We start from the raw sequence: 22,764 nt of genomic DNA on the forward strand, positions 1-22,764 counted from the left end.
TACTAATATCTCTTGCACAGACTGGCCAACCGCCCCCCTCCCCCCCCCCCCCCAAGACCGACGTGTAATAGAGTATGAAGAAACCACATTATGATCACACTGTCACACCTATATTGTAAGCCCGTGTACTGCACTCAGTGTCACTGGACAGGGAATAGTTTGTTTTCATGATGCAGTGTCTATGCTTCTCTGCTCTCATGGCCATGTATAACCCATCAGAAGACACCGCTGAGCATTATATACCAAGTGATGCCTTAGAAAACTGTTGGTCAAGCTGGAATATATCAAAAACACAGGAAGGAGGTAGAGCCAATCGTTGGATTTGTGCTCCAATAGGTATTCAAATAAACAAAAGAAATCCAACATATAATAGGGAGGGCGAGTGATCAATGAATATTGAAGCACTCTGTGTTTGTGAAAATACCCCTCACACAGCAATAGGCCCCTTGGTGTCATGCTTCATCGGGGTCTTCGCACCCCTCTATCGGGATGCGGCGTGCTGCGACCGACGGCTACGTGGGAGCACTTAAGGTATTGGCTATGTGTGGTGTACAGTGTGTGGGTTATGTTTTAAAGTGAGTAGGGTGTGTAGTGAAAAAAGTAAAAAAGTACCTGGCGCTAGAGTGGAAAAGAATTTTTTTTTATTCTGTACTCTGGCCGGTACCGTTAAAAAGAAAGTGCAGGGCGAGGTTGAACCTGTTGTATTAATGAACAGGACCTCTGATGTGCTTTTGTGTCGACATGTTTCGGAGACAAGCTCCTTCTTCAGGACAGGGGCACAGACTCCCTTCCCTACTCACGTCTTCTACTACATAAAAATGTGTATTTACAAAAAAGTGAAATTTAGTCGGCTAAGTGTGCCTACAGCGGTCTGCTACAAGCACAATGACCTGTAGAAAGACAAAAAATATGTCACCTAATGGTTACCCATGTAGCGGGTAGTTCATGCAGGTACAGTCACCTGGAACCTCACCATTTGCTTTTAATAAGCTGAAAAAAACTCACAACACATACAACATAAAACACATAGAGAACTAGGATTTTACTGTACGTTATATTCATACTTGTGAAGCTTGGTTGTTGGCTTCATGAGCAAAATAGGAACGTCGGGGTGCTGCTTCAATGGCTATCTGCAGTGAAGAATGAGGAGGCTTTTACAATTCATTCTGTAACACTTACTTATATAGATGGTTTCAGATGTTCGTGGCCTATTGGTACTCCATCATTATCATACTCACAAAGTCAGGACGCTCTGATCACCGCCTTACCCCGCACGCTGCTCCGCTGTTGTGGAGTCAGGTAGCGGTATTTATAGCCCGTTTCGCTAATTGGGCGGAAGGAAAACCGTTCCCATGTTTGGGTATTCCGCTCTGTAGCCATACAGGGCGTCTGTATGTTACAGACGAGTTAACACAGGATTAGCGTCTGCGAGCGCCGGTGGTTGCTTCTGAGCATGCGCGGCCGCCTGCCACTGATCCGCGGCGCGTGCGTACTGGGAGATGTCTGTTCTTAGCGCATGCGCACCTAACACACGCACGCTAAGTTCAGTGTCTACAGTGCGCGTGTTGTCTACCAACTATCGATCTCATCTCGGTCCGAATGGTAATACCGGTATAAAGTAAAATAAGGAGAGATTTAGCCTTGTGTTCATTGAAAGAATCCTGGTTTAAGACCCAAAATCTCCCTAATTAACAGAATGACATTGTCGTTTCTTCACTGTCTACAGTGCGCGTGCTGCAATTAGAGCTTTTGTAGCGTTGCCAAGTGTGCACGATCGGTTTTAGAGGGATAGATAAATAAATACATATACACAAGGAGGACCATGCGTGTGATTACAGACTTCAGATATTGGAATTCATGGTCTTTCTATATTGCCTAGTGGACACTGTCATTTAGAGTGGACACTCATTGTTTGTTCAGTGAATGTATTGCGCAGTGATAGTCTCTTATGTTGATAATTGACTCCATGGGACGTCATCATTGAGCCCATTCAGATGGGTACCCAGACGGAACACCCACCGCTGTTCTTTCTGGAAGAGGCCCACATCAGAGGGTAATTGTTCAATGATAGTCCATTTTAAATCGTTTACGTTTTTCTTTTCCACTCTAGCGCCAGGTACTTTTTAACTTTTTTCACTACACACCCTACTCACTTTAAAACATAACCCACACACTGTACACCACACATAGCCAATACCTTAAGTGCTCCCACGTAGCCGTCGGTCGCAGCACGCCGCATCCCGATAGAGGGGTGCGAAGACCCCGATGATGAAGCATGACACCAAGGGGCCTATTGGTGTGTGAGGGGTATTTTCACAAACACTGAGTGCTTCAATATTCATTGATCACTCGCCCTCCCTATTATATGTTGGATTTCTTTTGTTTATTTGAATACCTATTGGAGCACAAATCCAACGATTGGCTCTACCTCCTTCCTGTGTTTTTGATATAGTCTAGGCAGAGTGCAGCTGCGGGAGTTATACCCCTAACTCTCTTCACAACACATAACCACATACACTAGGTACCTGTAGACCACAGCGGTCGCAAAATATGGAGGACGAACATGGCCTAACCTTCGGCGAAGACGAAATTGACAGAATCCTGGCAGCAGTAAACCCTTTTGAAGGACTTAGCAACCCTGAACCCGGCCCAAATATTGATGACTGGAACGAACTGGTGAAAGTGAGACGCAACCAGATAAAGGCAGCTCTGCACGGTCTGATAATGACGCAATACCTAAGGAACAAGATGGGACCACCAGGCTTGATCGTAAAAAACGAACCCTTCATTTTCCAGACTGACATGCAGTTTAAAAAGGAATGGTCATTAATTTCTTGGCACTGTACCAGGGACTGGTTAGTTCTGATCATAAAGACAGCAACCAGGATCACACAGGAACTAAAAATCGATATTGGAAAGATCGAGGTAAAACTAAACACATACATGTCAACCGAGGACCTCAAAAACAGACTAGATGAGCTCAACCAACAAATGACAGAATTTGAATTCACTTTGAAACAGAGCAAGCTCAACAAACTGGCCAAGGATAAAGACAAATTCACACCTGAAGGGACCTATCCGTACACCAAAGCTGACTATGTTTCCATGAAAAATGATACTGACAGTGATGGGTCAGACAACAGTACCGCCAGTTCAAATTCCAGCGGAGGCAGAAGGAATCGCCAAAACCGAGGAAGATGGAGACAGAGGAGACAGCAGTTCCCAAGACAACGAGGGTGGAGAGGTTACCCACCCCAGTACCCACAATACATGGGACCATCGCCATTCCAGCCATTCCAGTTCAATCACCCTACAGATGCCCAGGTTTTCCCAAAATGGAACCAAGACTTCAACGGAGGCTTCTACGGTCCACAACCTTTTTTAGGCTCTCGCCCAGGGACACGGGGGAAGAACCGGAAAGGCAACAATGTCACATGGGAAGAGGCAGACCAAGGGAACCCACGGCAAACCAGGAGCATGACAGGCTCCCTGCCCAACCAAGCGTCAACCAGCAACCAGAGAGGGACTTAGTGGTGAATTTAACATCCAAACCCCTAACGAGTATCCAGCGACAGGTACTGAATAAAGGTTTGGGTTTTGTGCCGACACAGAGACCGGACATGTTTAAAGTGAACCTGGAAATGAAGGAATTTGTACGAAAATTGAAACTACAAGCCTTCTTTATGGACAAACCAACACAAGCTTTAACAACCGATACAGGTCTGAGACCCAAGTCTACTTTTACCCCTCCAGACTCAGTACTCCCTATTGAGTTACTGGCTTTTGAAAAAGCGGTTATGACTGATGTCAATAAACTGGATGTCTCATCCACACGCACCTTCCACAACACAACCAAGGAAGAACAACTTGCCTTGAAAACCCTATCAGATGATACCAGCATCGTTATTAAGCCAGCTGATAAGGGGGGAGCCATAGTATTACAATCCACTGAATATTACGACAACGAGTGTCTGAGACTCCTGTCGGATAGACGCAACTACATGGTACTGCAACAAGACCCCACAGAAAACCTCAGGATCAAAATCGGAGGGATGATTGAGGAAGGCCTAACACATGATTGGTTGAGCAAAAAGGAAGGAGAATTCCTGGAGCAGAAAAAAACACGCATCCCTTATTTTTACAGTATTCCTAAGATCCACAAGGATCTTAACCAACCGCCTGGCCGACCAATAGTCTCTGGCATTGGCTCAATTTTAGAACCATTGTCCAAATTTGCTGATGCTTTCTTGAGACCTTTAGTACAATCTACTAATACCTACCTAAAGGACACTAAGGCCGTTTTACAACTACTGCAGGAAACAACATTTGACCCAAATACCCAACTACTGCTGTCACTCGATGTGGAGAGCCTCTACACCAGCCTTCCTCATGATGAAACATTGATAATTATTGAGGAGGTGCTTTTCTCCACACCATGGAAGTATCAAACGCCACGAGGATTGGTTCTGGAATGCATTTCTCTGGCATTGCAAAAAAACTTTTTTCAGTATAAAAACACAATATATCAACAATGCCATGGGACCAGCATGGGAAGCACATTTGTTCCAAGCCTGGCTGGTCTCTATGTTCACCACCTTGAGACAAGCAAAATCCTCCACGAACAAAACCCATACAGGTCGAAGATAAAATGCTGGAAGAGGTATATCGACGACATCCTGGTCATATGGGAAGGTGATCGCCTATCCGCAGAGACCTTTCTGGAATGGCTCAACAACCAAAACTCTTTCCTGAACTTCACAATCACCATTTCAGACCAGACTTTGGTGTTTTTGGACCTCAACATTTACGCAGAAGCAGGGGTGTTGAAAACCACAACTCACTTCAAGCCAACCTCTAGAAACTGTCTATTAAGGTATGACAGTTTTCATCCTCGACATCTGCGTGAGAACCTGCCATACGGTCAGTTTCTACGCCTGAGGCGTAACTGTACAGACATGTCCCAATTCAAGAGGCAGGCGGATGACCTGAAAGAAAAACTCAAACTACGAGAGTATCCCAACAGGATTATCAACAAAGCCTTCAAGAGGGCAAAAAACAATAACAGAGAGGCGTTGTTAGAGGAACGAATCAGGGATCCAACGGAAAATAAACGACCCATTTGTATCACGACGTACAACACAGTGTCCAACGAGGTGTCCAAACTTATTAACAGACATTGGAGGATACTGACATGCGGTGAATTAGACCTGGAGAAACCAATGTTCGCACACCGCAGGGGACGTAACCTCAAAGACATTTTGGTACACACCCGACCAAAACCAACAATGGTGTCCGCACAACCAACCATAAGCATCCAGGGACATTTTCCATGCGGGAACTGCAGCAGCTGCCATCTGACTGCAAAAAGTACCATACTCAACTTCAGTAATGGCTCCACATGGGAACAAAGGAGGTTCACGAATTGCAATTCCAAAAACGTGATCTACCTTATAAAGTGCCCATGTAACCTGGAGTATGTGGGCATGACCACACGAGCCATAAAAACGCGAATGAATGAACATAAGAGCAATGTGCGTTGTAAAAAAAGTACTACGAAAATGGCCACGCACTTTTTGACATCCCAACATTGCGTAAACGATTTAAAATGGACTATCATTGAACAATTACCCTCTGATGTGGGCCTCTTCCAGAAAGAACAGCGGTGGGTGTTCCGTCTGGGTACCCATCTGAATGGGCTCAATGATGACGTCCCATGGAGTCAATTATCAACATAAGAGACTATCACTGCGCAATACATTCACTGAACAAACAATGAGTGTCCACTCTAAATGACAGTGTCCACTAGGCAATATAGAAAGACCATGAATTCCAATATCTGAAGTCTGTAATCACACGCATGGTCCTCCTTGTGTATATGTATTTATTTATCTATCCCTCTAAAACCGATCGTGCACACTTGGCAACGCTACAAAAACTCTAATTGCAGCACGCGCACTGTAGACAGTGAAGAAACGACAATGTCATTCTGTTAATTAGGGAGATTTTGGGTCTTAAACCAGGATTCTTTCAATGAACACAAGGCTAAATCTCTCCTTCTTATTTTACTTTATACCGGTATTACCATTCGGACCGAGATGAGATCGATAGTTGGTAGACAACACGCGCACTGTAGACACTGAACTTAGCATGCGTGTGTTAGGTGCGCATGCGCTAAGAACAGACATCTCCCAGTACGCACGCGCCGCGGATCAGTGGCAGGCGGCCGCGCATGCTCAGAAGCAACCACCGGCGCTCGCAGACGCTAATCCTGTGTTAACTCGTCTGTAACATACAGACGCCCTGTATGGCTACAGAGCGGAATACCCAAACATGGGAACGGTTTTCCTTCCGCCCAATTAGCGAAACGGGCTATAAATACCGCTACCTGACTCCACAACAGCGGAGCAGCGTGCGGGGTAAGGCGGTGATCAGAGCGTCCTGACTTTGTGAGTATGATAATGATGGAGTACCAATAGGCCACGAACATCTGAAACCATCTATATAAGTAAGTGTTACAGAATGAATTGTAAAAGCCTCATCATTCTTCACTGCAGATAGCCATTGAAGCAGCACCCCGACGTTCCTATTTTGCTCATGAAGCCAACAACCAAGCTTCACAAGTATGAATATAACGTACAGTAAAATCCTAGTTCTCTATGTGTTTTATGTTGTATGTGTTGTGAGTTTTTTTCAGCTTATTAAAAGCAAATGGTGAGGTTCCAGGTGACTGCACCTGCATGAACTACCCGCTACATGGGTAACCATTAGGTGACATATTTTTTGTCTTTCTACAGGTCATTGTGCTTGTAGCAGACCGCTGTAGGCACACTTAGCCGACTAAATTTCACTTTTTTGTAAATACACATTTTTATGTAGTAGAAGACGTGAGTAGGGAAGGGAGTCTGTGCCCCTGTCCTGAAGAAGGAGCTTGTCTCCGAAACATGTCGACACAAAAGCACATCAGAGGTCCTGTTCATTAATACAACAGGTTCAACCTCGCCCTGCACTTTCTTTTTAACGGTACCAGCCAGAGTACAGAATAAAATTTTTTTCTTTTCCACTCTAGCGCCAGGTACTTTTTAACTTTTTTCACTACACACCCTACTCACTTTAAAACATAACCCACACACTGTACACCACACATAGCCAATACCTTAAGTGCTCCCACGTAGCCGTCGGTCGCAGCACGCCGCATCCCGATAGAGGGGTGCGAAGACCCCGATGATGAAGCATGACACCAAGGGGCCTATTGGTGTGTGAGGGGTATTTTCACAAACACTGAGTGCTTCAATATTCATATGGTCAAGCTGGAATACCACCATTCACAATCCTCTTGGAAGAACTGGGCTAGGTGGGTCACTGCAATAAATCTTGTTTCTTTCTGGCCACCACTTTCAAATGTCACCAGCCGCCACTGGTTGAAGGTGGTAATGGGTCTAAGGCATGGAAATATTTTACCAACTTTTCACCCCCAGAAACCCATAAAAACTATCACCATTAATTACTATAATTGTTGGATTCATTCGACTCATGACAGACAAAGTTAATTTTAGTTTAAATATAATATTGAAAAAAAGCACATTGACACTTTATAGATCTAGCCAATCTATTAGACTCCCACTAAATTTCTCAAGGAAGTACTTATGTAATTACTTCTTACCAACAGGGCCAACTGACAGCATTAGACGATTCATAGAATGGGATATTACTACATTTATAAATATTATAAATTATGATGTTTTGGGTTCTTGTGCATAATGACCCAAGAACTGCCCTCACACGAAATGGAGCCCATCTCTGCAGAAGTAAACATGAAGTCACTTTAAAGATCTTAAAATTTCCCAATTATTGCAAGCTGAACTGTTAAGAAATTATATGACCCATTATATAAGATTCTGATATATTTAGCTCAGCTTTCAGCAGAAGCACGGAGCCATTTTACAAATCAAATCCGAATGGTTTTTTAATTTGTCATGAAATAGGACTAGTAAAAGTAGCATAGTTTGAATAAAAAGCACAATAGGTTTTACTATAGCTTTATAGCCTGCCGTAGAGGGCTATACCGGCTATTAAAGGACCTCTCCAGCGTTCAGCGAGAGCCTTTAACAAGAGAGAGGGACTATAATAGCCGGTATAGCCCAGCTACGAAGGCCTATAAGGCTATTAGAACATTCTGCCACTAGAGGGCAGAATGTTCTAACAAAAACAAAAAAAAAAGCCTTATGGGAGCATGAGGGGATTGGAATCCCATCAGGCTCCCTGAAGCCTTTGTTCACAGCCAGAGCTGTGAACAAAGAAACATTGGAGTGGTGGAGCTCTGGGCTTATACCAGCCATTATAAGCCCGGAGCACTCCATTGTTTTCAATGGAGCTCCCAACATTTGAATGTTCTAATAGTATATAGAGAAGCTATGTCTTAATAATGAAATGTGAAAATAGGACATGAAACAGTAGAACGGAATATTATTTTATTTTAGTGATGGGTTTTTGTGATATCAATGGTCCAGTACGACGCGTTATCCCTAAACCACCTTAATACTAGTAATATATTTGTTCTGAATTTGATGATTGAAGACATTAACACTGCTTCTCTATGTACTTTAACTCTATTCATTTAACAAATCTAGTGCATTTTATATATTTCCTAATAGTAATGATTTTTATTAATTGACAAAGATTTACTTACCGTGCAGAGTAGGTGCTGGTGAGTCTAGCTGTCTCAGGCAATTGAGTGGTATTGTTTTACAGTATATAGGTCCTTGTGTGCTTTGATTTGATTGACTTTACCCTGCAATTTCTATATGCTAGTAGTTTTACTATTTGTTTGATAAAGCCACACTTATTTTACACAGTGTTGGTTATTGTTGACTTGTTGGTAAAGTTACTTTTATTAGTAAGGATTATGGCTAGTCGCATGATTACAGCTCAGTAAGTTGTTGGTATGCTTGGAGTCTCTCGGACCATGATTAGGACACTGACTGCATCTGAGCCAGAGGAGCAAGTCCTAGATTCTGGAAGTGAATTTTCTGTACGAGATGAATCATCTGATGATGAAGCTACTCAAGCGGAGGAAGTGCCTCTTTTAGTGGAGGACACTGATGTGCCAAAAGTGCAGTAAAAGACATCTAGATTGCAGCCTGGGGAAGAACTGAGGGTTTCCCCAAACATGGTGCAGCTCGTGTTGCCTGCTATAAGTAGTATTGCAGGGTGTAGAGTGAATATTGAAAACTTTGTCAATAAAATTATTTTCAGTTTATGTACAGCGTATTTTTGGATGAGACTGTTGACCATACTAATTTGAAATCTGAACAGTATTTGAGGGAAAACAGTGTCAAACTTAAGCCACACTCTAGAGCTAGCAGGTGGACTCCCACAAATCTGGATGAGTTTAATAAGTGCTTGGGTTTAAATTTTTTGATGGACCTGATAAGGAATCCCTTGCCATCTTCATATTTGTCTACTAGGCCCTTGATGGCAACGGTTATATATCCTGTAACCATGAGTAGTAATCGGCATTTGCTTCTTTTTCGGATGCTACCTTTGGTTGATAATACTTTAGCGTTGCCACAAGATCATCCTGATTGCGACAGTCTTTTTAAGATTCGGCCTGTCCTTGATCACTTTGTCGATCAATTTTCCGAGATCTATGTGCCAGGAAAAGAAATAGCTATGGATAACTTCTGCTCAAGGGACAAATTGTTTTTAGGCAGTACATTTCTTACAAGAGGGGACGTTATGTAATTAAGATGTATATGTTGTCTGACAATAGTACTGGAGATGTCTGTAACTTCAGGGTGTACACAAGTAGGGATTCCAGTATTGGGAGAGGTCTAGAAGCCTTCTACATACTCTAGATGTCATATTTGTACCCGTAGGACAACTCTCCTGTAAGCTGGAGAGACAACATCACTTTCAAGATCAACACACTTAGTAACTACAACACTTCAAAGACACCAAACACTCATAAAAAACGTTTTAAGAGGCAATTCAAAATCCTAGATATCCACCAACTTAACACTGATCTTGCAAAAACCCCAATAAACAAGTTGCTGAAAGGCATACACACCTTCAACAACTGGATTAATACTGCAATGGACAAACGGATATCAACAAAAAAACACATCCAGGGCTCACCACATAATGAACACTAACATACTAAGAGGCCAGTAGAGAAAATCAAGAGATTAAGCAAACAAAAAAAGCACACCATGTCACTATAACTGAACCTACAGAATAGCTATCAGCCCACAAAAACACACCACTACTCCACATGCATTACTGACGACTGCCCTTCTAAAAGCACTCTTTAAACAAGAATTCTATGTCAGGACCTGAGGCAAGGATTATGCACATCATTCTTTGTTTATTTCTCCAGTAGCTCCATAAAGACAACCAAAACCATCTGACACTACAAAAGGCAGATCTTTTATATTTGGGCAAACTTTAGTTAGTATGTCTTGATGAGCCAGCTGGGAAGAATCCTGCTGGGATGATAATGGGATTAAACCAGCTCCTGGGGCATCCTCCAGTTAAAGGAAATATGATGAAATAGGAGAAATTCATTTTGCGCATTTAAATGGGATAATTTCGTAGAGGATTAGATTTAGCCTTTCTACATGATCGGACAAAGATTATTCTGCCCAGGCGAAGCTTTCTGGTCGTCATTAGGAACTCAAATATGAGTAATCACACCAACCATTATCCACGTAGTCTATTCAATAGCTTGCCCACGCCTGAAGGTTTCTAAGAGCTGCATAGGAGCCTAAGAAGTCATGTACTAGAAAACTAGGCAGCCGACGGCCTGATCCTAGAAGCATCCTTCGGAGGAACTGTTCAAAAACACTTAGGGAGAATACAGGTCGAATTTGAATCAATTATCAGGTAAAGTTGAGTCCGAAGAAGATGGTGCCAAACAGGCACAGCTTTAGTAGTAGTTACTATTCACAGAACATCCGCTCTGGTCCTTAATTCACATTTCCCTAATCTGCGATGGGAATTACAGTAAAGTATTTCATTGTACAGGGTTCAACGCTGAAGAAATTCCAAGGTTGTACCAAAAATATAATCCTCTGATCTTCTCTATTGGATTCTGCCACCCAGCTGCAGCGCCTCCACCCACAAGCTTCCGCAGTATCAGTGTGTCTAGGAACCTTCAGATGCAAAATGCAGTTGGAAAAATAACCCTGCACCTCCACAGTACCTCTTCAGTGCAATTCACTAGTTTCCCAGCGCAAGCGGCAAAGTTGCAACCAAACTGCAGCTGAGGGTCAGGAGGCAGGAAGGCTAGGAAACAATGTAGCTGCACTGCTGAAGGATTTCTCTTAATTTTTTTAAAAAAAAATTTTGGGTTGGCAGCCAAAGGGCCAAAGGATAATGTGCAGCATGTTGTATATAGCAAATCATCCGGCGTGTGAGTGTGCAGGACTGCAGCCAGAAAAACAACCACGAGGTATGTGGATTCTAAGCCAGTGGGCAGGCACAAACACAGCGAGCTGCTGTCGTCAGCGAGAGAAAAGGAGCACTAACTACAATGGAAAATGCACAGAGGGGCATGAGAGAGGAGTCTGTTAAAGAAGTAGTGAAATTAAATGCCCCACCCCCCGGAATGTTCTGACACTGGAGCTAAAAAATAAAATTTAAAAAAACCTATGTATTTCAGAGGGTGGGCTGAGACCAGACAAGCACTACTGAACAAAATTTAGGGGACGAGGGACTGCATATTAAAGAACCGATTTGATGCATAATTGAATATCAAACGGATAGTTTGACTAGACCTTAAATCATATACTTGTTTTCACAATGATATAAAACCTTAATCACTCATACTTATAAGCTCCAACATGGCCATAAAGGTTGAAAAGTAAGGCAAGTGCCCACACACAAGAACATTGTATTAAAGAATATGCAGTGAATTAACTAATTTATTAGAAGAAGCTGGAGCTGTACACAATGCAAAGAAGAGCAGTAATGGTACAATCCCATGCTAAGATATTTAAAACGTGCTCCGGACTGGTTTGGTCATGTTAATAAAATGTAATAAATATATTAAAAAACTAAGAATGCTTCCTACCTCCCACGTAATATAACTTAATTTGCTACCTGTCAGATTGGTGGCCATCTCTTCGGCACTCTGGCACAAACGTAAACCTTGCTTTATGGGACCATCGGAATCCATGTACTGTCGACGTTTGAGGTAGCAGGTGACAGCCATCTGAATCTGCTCTGCTCGTACTCGCTTCATGATCTAGATAGACACAGAAACATAAGTGATCATACACTTCAATCTGGACCTACAAGAGAGAGACTACATAACTGATGTTCAGAAGCAGAATCGGCAGTGCAGTTAACCAAACAAAGTGACAACTATACTAGATGCATGAAACAGTCCTTTCAACAAAATGTACAGTAACATAGTCCTGCCCACCAAGTTCTGCACATCTGAACATGAAAGGTAAACAAAAAACACTGGTAAAATCGACAAACTCTAGATCCTTTAATGAGTGGGACGTTAATTCTTATTGGCCTGGTATAAAGGTAATGTGTGTGTTTCACAGAGATTTAATGGAAAACACAGGTAGGATTTGGCACGGAAACATTTGTGCATGTTATTCCCCAAAAACATTAAATCCCGGTTATCTACCCTCCTCTCGAATTAATGGGACTTCCAGTAATAGTAACTCTGAGAGCAAGAAAAGGAAGAACACGCCTCACTGGTTAACTCGTAATGAGGGTGAATATCCTTAGAAAGGCACAGTGGCCATTCAAAACTAATGTGATCTTCGATTAGGACTAAGGTCGACACAAAAACGATAGTGAAACTAAACAGCAAAACAAATTTCCCTCCCTCTGAACTTCCACCTCAGACACGGTTAGCGATTCCTAATGGGGTCGCAAATTGCCCTCCTCCTTAATATTCATGAGGCAGGTGCAATTTGCGACCCCATTAGGAATGGCTAGCACTCCCAGGGATGGTGGCCTCCTGGGGTCAGCAGACCACCATGTCTCTCACTGCTTTTTCAATAAAGCAGTTTTTTTATTAATGCAGCCAGTTATCCTTAAAGGTAACCGGGATGCATTTAAAAAAGAAAACTGAAACGTTTATACATTTTTTTAAGAGTAGGCAGAGGTCCATGGGACCACTGCCTGCTCTTTAAATTTTTTCGCACACACACACATAAAGGGGAAGGGGTCCCCTGGGGACCCCCTCCTGTTTGCGAGAGGCTTATCACCTACTTGAAGTAGTTGGTAAATTGCAAGTGTTTAGCGGCCGTTCCATTGTGACTCACTATTAGGGAGGGACGCCACTTCCTAATAATGAGTCACAAACGCGATTTTGCGAGTCACCAACTCGCAAAATAGCGCTTGTACAAGCCAGGACCCTTTTGTGCAGTCACAAACTGCTGATTTCCCATTTGCGACCGCTAAAAACGGTTGTACATCTGGCCCCTGATTTCTTACAGCCAGATTACTCGGTTCTTACTAGTACAATCACAAAGGACAAGATCAAATCTAAAGAACACCAACTATTTCCACCCCTGAATAGTCTTGAGGTTTAAGAATTGTAAAAAAAATAAAAATATTAATTCCCCCGGACAATAACTTTGATCTCATTCCAAACAAGCATTGAAAATGCAATAGGTCTCACCTTTTATTAAGTTAAAGCCATTTGCTTTGCTAATGGTATCGTATAGCAAAGCAAATGGCTTTACCTTAATAAAAGGCGAGACATTGAATTTGTAATGCTTGTTTTTTTATAGCGCTAACTTCATACTGGTACCCGATTCACTGTCACTCATGTCATGACATCAGAGAGTAGAGAGAGAGTAGTAGAGAGTGATTAGTAGAGAGTGATTAGAGTGTAGTAGAGAGCGAGTAATAAAAAGGGAGTAGCAGAGTGACCGTGTCTCTCACACACACGGTGTCACACACACAGTGCCACACACAGTGTCTCACAGTGTCTCTCTCACACACAGTCTCTCTCACACACACACACACACACACACAAACACACACACACACAGTAATGCAATGCCAATTTAAGAATCCGGAGGAGAGACAAGGGTGGCCAGGGCCCCGTCGAAGCCTCTATTTAATGTGTTTTACTAGTCAGGTTTCAGGGCTCAGATAAAAGGTTGCCCCTTCGTAAAGCAGCCTGTTTGCCTTCTCTCCGAGGTCTGGTCACAAGAGGGCTGATGCTAGCCACATGTCCGGCAGCCACCTCCTCACGGGTTACTTCAGAGCGCGTTGGCTTGATTTATATGTGTGATGCGGCCCAATTATATGTCGTGTGAATGTTTCCCAATCCGTTTTCCGCGCTCCCCATTAGTCAATGTCGCAGACCCTAAATGTCATGTCTGGGTTGCCCCCCCAGGGGAGAGGTGCCTGCATTTCTAACCAGGGAACCGCAAACCGCCCCCCGCCCCCCACTTAGCACCCACCACCCTGGTGCTGCCAGGGGGCCGTGCTTGCTGTTACTTTGGAGGTGCTGTGTGGCGTTTCCCTGCTCTAGCTTAGCTCAGGGGAGGAACCTGCTTGTGGTGGTGCCAGGGGGCGGTGCTGGTTGTTGCTTTGGAGGGTGTAGGTGGTGGGTGCTGTGTGGTTTTCCCTGCTCTAGCTCAGGGGGAGGAGCCCGCTTGTGGTGGTGCCCGGCGGCGGTGCTATTTGTTGCTTTGGTGGTGGTGGTGGTGGTTGGGCTGTGTGGTGTTCCCTGGCTCTAGTCCAGGGGGCGGGGCCTGCTTGTGGTGGTGCCTGGGGACAGAGTCATCAGCGGTGGCGTCTTTAAGCCTGTGGTGGCAGTGTCTGCGCCGCAGATCACACGGCGTGTGCTGATAGAGCATCAAAGGGATGCAGCCTGCATCTGTCCCCAACACCTGCCCCCCCTCCTGTATCGCTCAAGCCCTGGAAGAAAGGCCCCTGCCTCTTAATCCCCCCAATTAAAGCGATTATCGGCCGAACCCGTGACAAGGAGTCACCCCCCCCCCCCCCCCGAAGCAGGCACAGCCACCCCACATCAATTGTATCGCATTTATTGTGAAGTGGGTCGAAAGGAGTGACATCATTGTGCTTAAGTCATTCAAATACGGGCTCAAAAAATCCCTCGGCAATCTCTTGGAACAAACATATTAATCTCTTGACAGCTGTAAAAATGAAGTCAACTTTTCCCTCGTGGTATTTACATGGCATAGTTAAGGTTTAAATTGTGCGGTTCGGTTCTTATTAAATAGGAAAGAATGGATAGGAAGTGCTTTGGCACGGTTACGACGTATACTTTTCTCTTTTACAGACGGCCCACTAGGACGGGCTCGTCTGCCATCCTTCTGAAGTAAAAGGTTTCTTAGATAAGAAACCTTTTACTTCAGAAGGAAGGCAGACAAGCCCGTCCAAGTGGGCTGTCTGTAAAAGAGAAAAATTCACGTCACAAAAAGCTCTTTCCCAATGGCTGGCCACCGTTTAGCATAAATGGTGAAGCCGGCCAATGGGAAAGAGGGGCTGGGCTTAAAGCCCTTTACTGAAACCCCCTCTAAATCATTAAATCTCACCAGCGAGACTGCGCATGTGCACAGCCCACGCCAGCAGAGACCTAAAAAGGGTATTGATACACCAAAGGGTCCAAAAATGCTGTTGCCAAATGTTGCTAAGTATGTTTTCTCCTCACAAAGGCAAACATCCGGATGTAGATTTAAATCCTTTATTTAATAACTAAGCATACGAGCCCACAGCTGACACACCCAACTGTAGTATGTATTCTCTTGCAGTTCTCCTCTTTCCTCGATAACGCAAGATCCTCGCATTGACAGTGGTCTCGCACTCCATCAAGACTGCTGTCATTGCATGCTTGTTTATTCTTGATTAGTGTCCCACGCTTGAGTGCAACAGCAGCTGTGAGCTCCTAGGCAACGCTAGTCATTTGCGCTTCGGATTCACAGCTGATGGACGCTCCCGGTCATGGGTGTTTTTACTCTAATGAAATAAACCCCACTTGACCTTTCTTCTGATGAGCGGAGCAGATTAGTCACACCCACTGCCAAGGACTTTTCTCCTAATCGATTGCCTTAGGATGTCCAAGTCCTCTGACTCCAACTTGCTCCTATGTCGTCTTCAGAGACAAACCACTCCTGCTCGAAGGCGATTTCTAATGTACAAAATGTACCGTTTACAGCCATTTAAAGAGCGCCAGCACCTTTTAAACAATGTGCACTCAAGCTAATGGGCTCGTTCTCTCACTTTTGTGCCATCACACGTGCTCCAGTCTACACGCGCACAGACTGTTGACCGTTCCTCATGCCCCTGCTGGCAGAACGCTCTATTTAAAGCTGCGCCCAAATGTTATTGAAGTTGCGCATGCTAAAAAAGGAAAACATCAAGCATGTACTATTGATTCCTCAAAGTCGCAGTACTGTTTCAACCATCTCACTCAGTTTTACTTGATCTTGATCAGATATTGCAATACGGACACAGAGTTTGCCACATCACTGACCATATCTTTATTACAACTCACTATTTTTTCTCTTTCTCAAATTTTATCTCCATTTTTTATGTTCACTTCATTACTTACTAAAATTAATAAATAGGTCATTTTCTCATCAATTCCAACAACCTCCTCCATTTTTGCAATCTCCAGGCACCCTTTAATTAAATGGCAACAGTGCCTAAGAATATTTGAAAATTAACTAGTTGCAATAGATGCTGTGAAATATTCACCTGCACGCAAAGTAGCTATTCTATACAGTTGCACTGGAATAGCCGCTCAACAAGTGTATGACAGCCTGCCTGAAATTGTAGCCCCAGGCGGTTAAGGGGATGAATGGAATGTCTACAAGGAGGCTCTAACACGCATGGGGAAGCAATATTCCGAAGAACATAGCATTGTACTTGAGCGGCACAATTTCTCTAAATGCAAACATAGTGCTGATGAAGGAGTAGAAGAATACATTGCAGAAATAAGGATCTTCCTGCAACATGTGATTTTGTTGCAACCACAAAATATTTGCGCCAGGGATCAATTAATTTTTTACGTCAATCCCAAAGCATTTGGGAAGACAGAAATTGACGTGCTTGGTTATTTTCACTCCAGACTTGAATGTTTAGGCAGGCACACGTTTAGCAAGGTTTATGTTGCTCTAAAAGGAAGGAACATCGATGGCAGGACTTGGCCCAGATGGGTTTATACCTTAAACCTGGTGCTGATCTGCCTATAGTCGTAGGGGAATTTCCTGCGGATTATGTACATACGAGTATAACGTGAATATAATTAACAATTCTTCCTTTACAGAGACCAATATTGAAAACATTCTTAATCACTTTCCTTTCATCTTCAGTAACAAATTAGGCATGGTCATTGGGTTTGAACACCAAATTTGGCTCAAAACCAATGCTCAAACTGCAGTGCATAAAGTATGCCCTTTATCTCGAAGTGCTAGAGAAGAACTGAAAGATGTTCAAGAACTTGTGTGTTGCGGGAATCATTGCACCTTCTGTCTCTTCGGAGTGTGTTCCCCTATCGTTATAGTGCGCAAGAGATCAGTGGAAGTCAGGTTGTGTGCTGACTTGAGCTCACTCAACCACAACGTATTGTTGGATTGCCACCCCCTCCCGAAAATTCATGATCTCTTGGCCATCTTCAGTGATGCAAAAATGTTTTACATTATAGACGTTAGATCAGCGTACCATCAAATCCCACTTTCCATTGAGTCACAAGAACTCACCACATTCGTGACTCCAATCAGTGCCTACAATTACCTCAGACTGCCTTTCGGACTTGCATCCACTGCCAACATGTTCCAGAAGCTCATGGACTCACTACTTGAAGACATTCCTGGTGTCCAAGCTTATCAGGATTATTTTCTGGTGGCAGTTGTGGTATATAAATAAATAATACCGGATCTAGGTTTGACTGGACATAGCAATAACAGATAGCTCAATAAATAAGAGTCAAGATTCGAGGTAGTAGGAGTTTGCAGGTTTAATACAGCATAAAGGACAGGAACAGGACAACCTGCACAGGAATAGGATGGCAGAGCCCGGCAGCTGCCGGGGCTGGATCTGGGATGAGCGCGCTAACTTTAATAACAGTACACAAGCATATATACTAAAACAGTTGCATTACAATACATACAATAGGCGGAGCAGTGGGTGTAACAGGAGGCGTATACATAGACATGTGATGTAAACGTAACAGAATATGTCATAAATGGGGCGGAAACATGGAGGGGGCTACCTGAGGAGCCGGGACCTCTAACCTAATGGTGCGCGCAAACTGACAATGACGTGTTACTAGGAGAAGCTGGGGGCTATGAACTCTGTGCTAGGAGCAGAGACTGAAGTCTGGAGAGTCAGGGCGACATGTGCCTAAACAATATCTAGTATCTGATGTTTAGAGAACATGTTGATAGAATCCAAAAGTTATCAGGGTAAAGGCTAACAGACTCTAAGACTGGTGCATGCATTATTCTACATGTAGTGCGTGATGAAGAATATTAAATGACCATAAATACAGTATTTCTCTTACATGGAGACATAAAGGCTAGACGATGACGGAAATTATTGATGCGATTCAGTAGCTTAGGAACGCAGAGAAGGAGGGCTGGACTGATAACTAGAATCATAACATACTCTTGACAGACTAGCAGGCAGAGCCAGGCTGAACCGGGCACTGTGAGGCAGGAAGTAAGTGAAGGGTCAAGGATACAGGTGGGGGCTGTATCGCTCCTCAGCGAGGGCTCAGGAGACAGGAGCTGGATCTGGTGTCCGGGCCCTTTTGAGGCCTAGAAACAGGGACTTTTCAATGAAATAACGTGCACACTGAGAAACGTGGCAACGTAACCTTACATAGGCCTAATATTCATAGTATTCACGAGAACTGGAAACTGGCATACTAGAGATGGACGCAACTATAATTGCGTCTTTAATCGAACATGGGGAATACATATGCATCTTAATCATGCACACATAACATAAGATGGGGAACACGTAGGGACACAGAACATGGCAAAATTTACTTTTCCACATTCCCTCCTTGTCACTACGTTTCCATCAGGAAACATCAATATTCATGATACCATCTATCATTTCATACAGTATCATTTGCTCGTCTCGAATTTTCTTGGAACGGGATTTAGAACGGGACTTGGGACTAGGAATACAAGAGGTAGCACAAATGCCACAAATCGCAGGGCCACATTGTATACAGAGGCAGCAACTGAATATGATCGCTACTGCAATACCTAGAAAGGACAATACTTTCCATCCCCAGGCGGAAATCATATTCCAGAACCAACCGGACCATGTCCAGGTGCCTGGATCTTGGTGTAACATATGGGCAATTTTATGGAGTCTGGTTATAGCTGAATAAACAGACGGCGCGTTATTAGGAATGAAAATGCAGCAACTAGATCCGATGACTCTACATGCCCCGCCCCTATCGGCCAGTATGACGTCAAGGACGAGACGATTCTGGAGCACGACAATTCTCATAAAGGATTGCTCCTCGGTTAAATTACCTAGAGCAGAAGTAGTCTCAATCACTACTGCTTCGAGTGTTCTGGTCAATCTACGTATCAGTTTACTATTCACAACAGTACCTAAATAGGGAAATACACCTTTATTGATATCTATATATTGTTCTAGAGCAGTTTCAGTATAATCGACAATCGGGAGGTCTCTTTTGTGTCTAGTATGTACTAGGTGGGAATTCCTATGGTAGTCAGGTGGGGCTAGAAAAACTGGTGGCAGTAGGAAGGCAATGTAACAGGTTCCCTCCCAATCGAGGGGCAGACGAACATATGCGGTCTGACCACAAACAAAATAAGAATGACGTGAAGCTTTGAAAATAGAGTTCCCACTGTCACTATACTTGACAATAGTAGTACAATCGCTATGTCCTACATGTACGGAACCATTCTTTCGGACACATAATTCACCTTTGACTGGTAATACTGACATAGAGGGTAAGTCTGGAGTAGTATCAGACTGAACATTCAGGACCATGAAATTCGAAGAATAATTACCTAAATTATAAACTTCATTTTCTAGATCTAACCCTGTTCTGTGGGGAAGACCTTGCTTGTCTGGAAAACATGTACTGTTAAGAAAAGACATATCTGTTGAGGATGACGTTAACGTGGACCATGCTCCACACGAACCATTATGTGAAAATGGATAAGGAAACAGTGGCAGAACTCCCTTCGGTGTCTGGAAAGGGGGGAGTCGACCACACACCCAACAATTAGTGGCATTGCTGGTCTGGTGTGAATAATGTAACATGCGGATAAAGGAATTATTACGCATAGCAAGACGGTAAGATAGTTCATGAGGAGGCAGATCACTAAACATATGCTCTACTGTAGTATTAGAAGACTTATTTACATGAGAAAGTGGAAAATATAAATACAATGCATAACTTATGCAGGTAATCATAAGGCTGAGATATAGCAGAAAACATAAAATAATAATGCAACTTTTAGAGTTCACTAACTCTCTCTCTATGGGGGTCTATTCTATACATGTCAGAAACCGGTCTAACCGTTTCACCTAGGGGAGGACTTAGACAATCAAACTGGCTGACTTATTTTACTAGACCTTAATTTTAACTTATACTCCTGTTGCGGAGTTTTCTCTAACAGGGAGGGATTTGTATCATTGTCTTTTGCGGGACAGTCCTTAAGAATAGTACTTTGGCAATCCTTAAAATCCTCGGAAATGTTCTTGGAAACAGTCTTTAATCCATAAAACTTTTTCACGTGAGACAGGTGGACCCAGCCCTTCCTGCCTTCCAGCTTGACGGCAGTACGGGTGGCCAGGAGGACCTGTTTTGGCTCCTTCCAGCGAGGCTCCAGCGGACGTGAACGATCAAAGTTCCTCACAAAAGGACCAAACTTCCGGGAACGATGTCATGCGGTGCCACCTCGGTATTGTCTGGAAATGCGGCAGAAACCTGTGAACGACAAGAGTGTAGGGCAGACATCAAGGAAGCTAGGTAATCTGTCAGCATATTACTTGAAACATCGGTAATACTTCGGGGTCTAGGTGTACCCCACATATTAGGGGGGCGGCCGAATACGACCTCGTACGGGGACAGACCTGATCTGGAATGTGCGACCATGCGCATATAAAACAAGGCGACTGGCAGAGCTACTAGCCAGTCTACACCTTTCTCTTTACATATTTTGGCAATGCGGATTTTCAGGGTCTGGTTATGTCTCTCTACGAGACCGGCTGCTTCAGGATGGCGTACACAATGGAACTTCCACTGGTACCCTAACAAAAGGGAGATGTGTTTCATGAGCTCAGATGAGAATGGCTGGCCGTTATCAGAATATACGACCCTAGGGAGTCCGTAACGGGGGAAGAATTCACGAACCAACTGCTTGGCAGTGATCGCGGCTGTGTAATCTGGAACTGGATATGCTTCTGTCCACCTGGACAAAGCGCATACAACTACAAGGACATACTTGAAACCTCGACATCGCTCCATCTGAATATAATCCATCTGGAGGACTTCAAAAGGGTGGTCAGGGGGCTGAAATCCACCTTGTTCCACCGGGACACTTTTACCTGGATTGAACTGGCAACATATCATACAGGTACGGACTTTCTGCTTGGCTGCAGCTCGTAAATGCTTATTGAACCAAATGTTCTGGATACTGTCTAACATAGCTTTTTCTCCTAAATGTGCTGGACTATGTGCGGTATTGATAATGACTTGAACCATAGAGTCGGGGAGAAACCATGTGGCTCTACCCTTCGTTACCCATCCCTGATCTGTCTGGACCCCTCCTTGTTCGGACCATTTCTTGATTTCATCGGGAGTAGCATGTAACTGGATATCTATGACATCTTGAGTAGGGTCCTTAACTGTCATACAGGTAGTCGGAGCTGGAGTATGTGTCTGTGTCGGATTAACTGAAATGTCTGGAGTCTGTGCTGTAAGCTTGGCTGTGCGATCTGCTAGATCATTACCTTGAGAAATAATGTCAGTAACTTTCGTATGTGCTTTGCACTTCATGATAGCAATAGATGTCGGTAAGTGTATGGCATCTAACAGAGCTTGAATAAGGAGACCATGCTGAATCTTGGTTCCATGAGAAGTCATGAAACCTCTCTCCTGCCAGAGCACTCCAAAGTCGTGTACGACTCCGAATGCGTAGCGTGAATCTGTATAAACATTAACTTTCAGGTTCTTGGCGTGTATGCAGGCTTGTGTCAGAGCAACTAGCTCTGCTGCTTGAGCAGACAGGGTGTCAATACGGTGTGTTTCTATAACTTCAGTGTCAGTAGTCACTGCATACGCGGCTACTAGTTCTCCTGTACTTGTTCTCATACATGAACCATCCACATAAAGTGTCAGGTCGGGATCTGGTAATGGAATATCTGTCAGATCTTGTCTTGGCTTTGTCATAGTGTTAACTACTTCCACACAGTCGTGTGTGGCAGGATTCGAATTAACTGACGGTAATAGTGTAGCAGGATTTAGAACGTTGCAGCGTCTGATTTCTATGTGTGGCTGGAACAGTGTCAGTTCATAACCTGTTAAACGTGCAATTGTCAAGTGCTGAGTCTGTGTTCGGTTTAAAAGAACTTCCACGGAGTGTGGAACTTGTACTGTCAAGGAATGTCCTAATACTATGGAATCACTTTGTCTGATAGCTAGTGCTGTGGCTGCAACTGACTTGAGGCACGCAGGCAGAGCCTGGGCTACAGGATCTAATGTGCTCGAAAAATAAGCACAAGGCTTGTATTGTCCTGCTTGATCTTGTGTGAGAACAG

The 22,764-nt window shown here is 43.8% G+C and overlaps 1 protein-coding gene across 3 annotated transcripts in view; it reads right to left on the bottom strand.

Moving 5' to 3' along the window:
* Positions 1-22,764, bottom strand: part of TAF5L (TATA-box binding protein associated factor 5 like) — a 144,181-nt gene that overhangs the window by 66,937 nt on the left and 54,480 nt on the right. For all 3 annotated transcript variants that reach the window (XM_078648837.1, XM_078648835.1, XM_078648836.1), the window contains exon 3: positions 12,100-12,244. In XM_078648837.1, the coding sequence (XP_078504963.1) occupies positions 12,100-12,241 (142 nt within the window). In that variant the 5' untranslated portion in view covers positions 12,242-12,244. The remainder of the gene's footprint in view (positions 1-12,099; positions 12,245-22,764) is intronic.

The sequence above is a fragment of the Lissotriton helveticus genome, chromosome 6, assembly GCF_964261635.1.
Source record: "Lissotriton helveticus chromosome 6, aLisHel1.1, whole genome shotgun sequence".
Classification (NCBI taxonomy): Eukaryota; Metazoa; Chordata; class Amphibia; order Caudata; family Salamandridae; genus Lissotriton; species Lissotriton helveticus.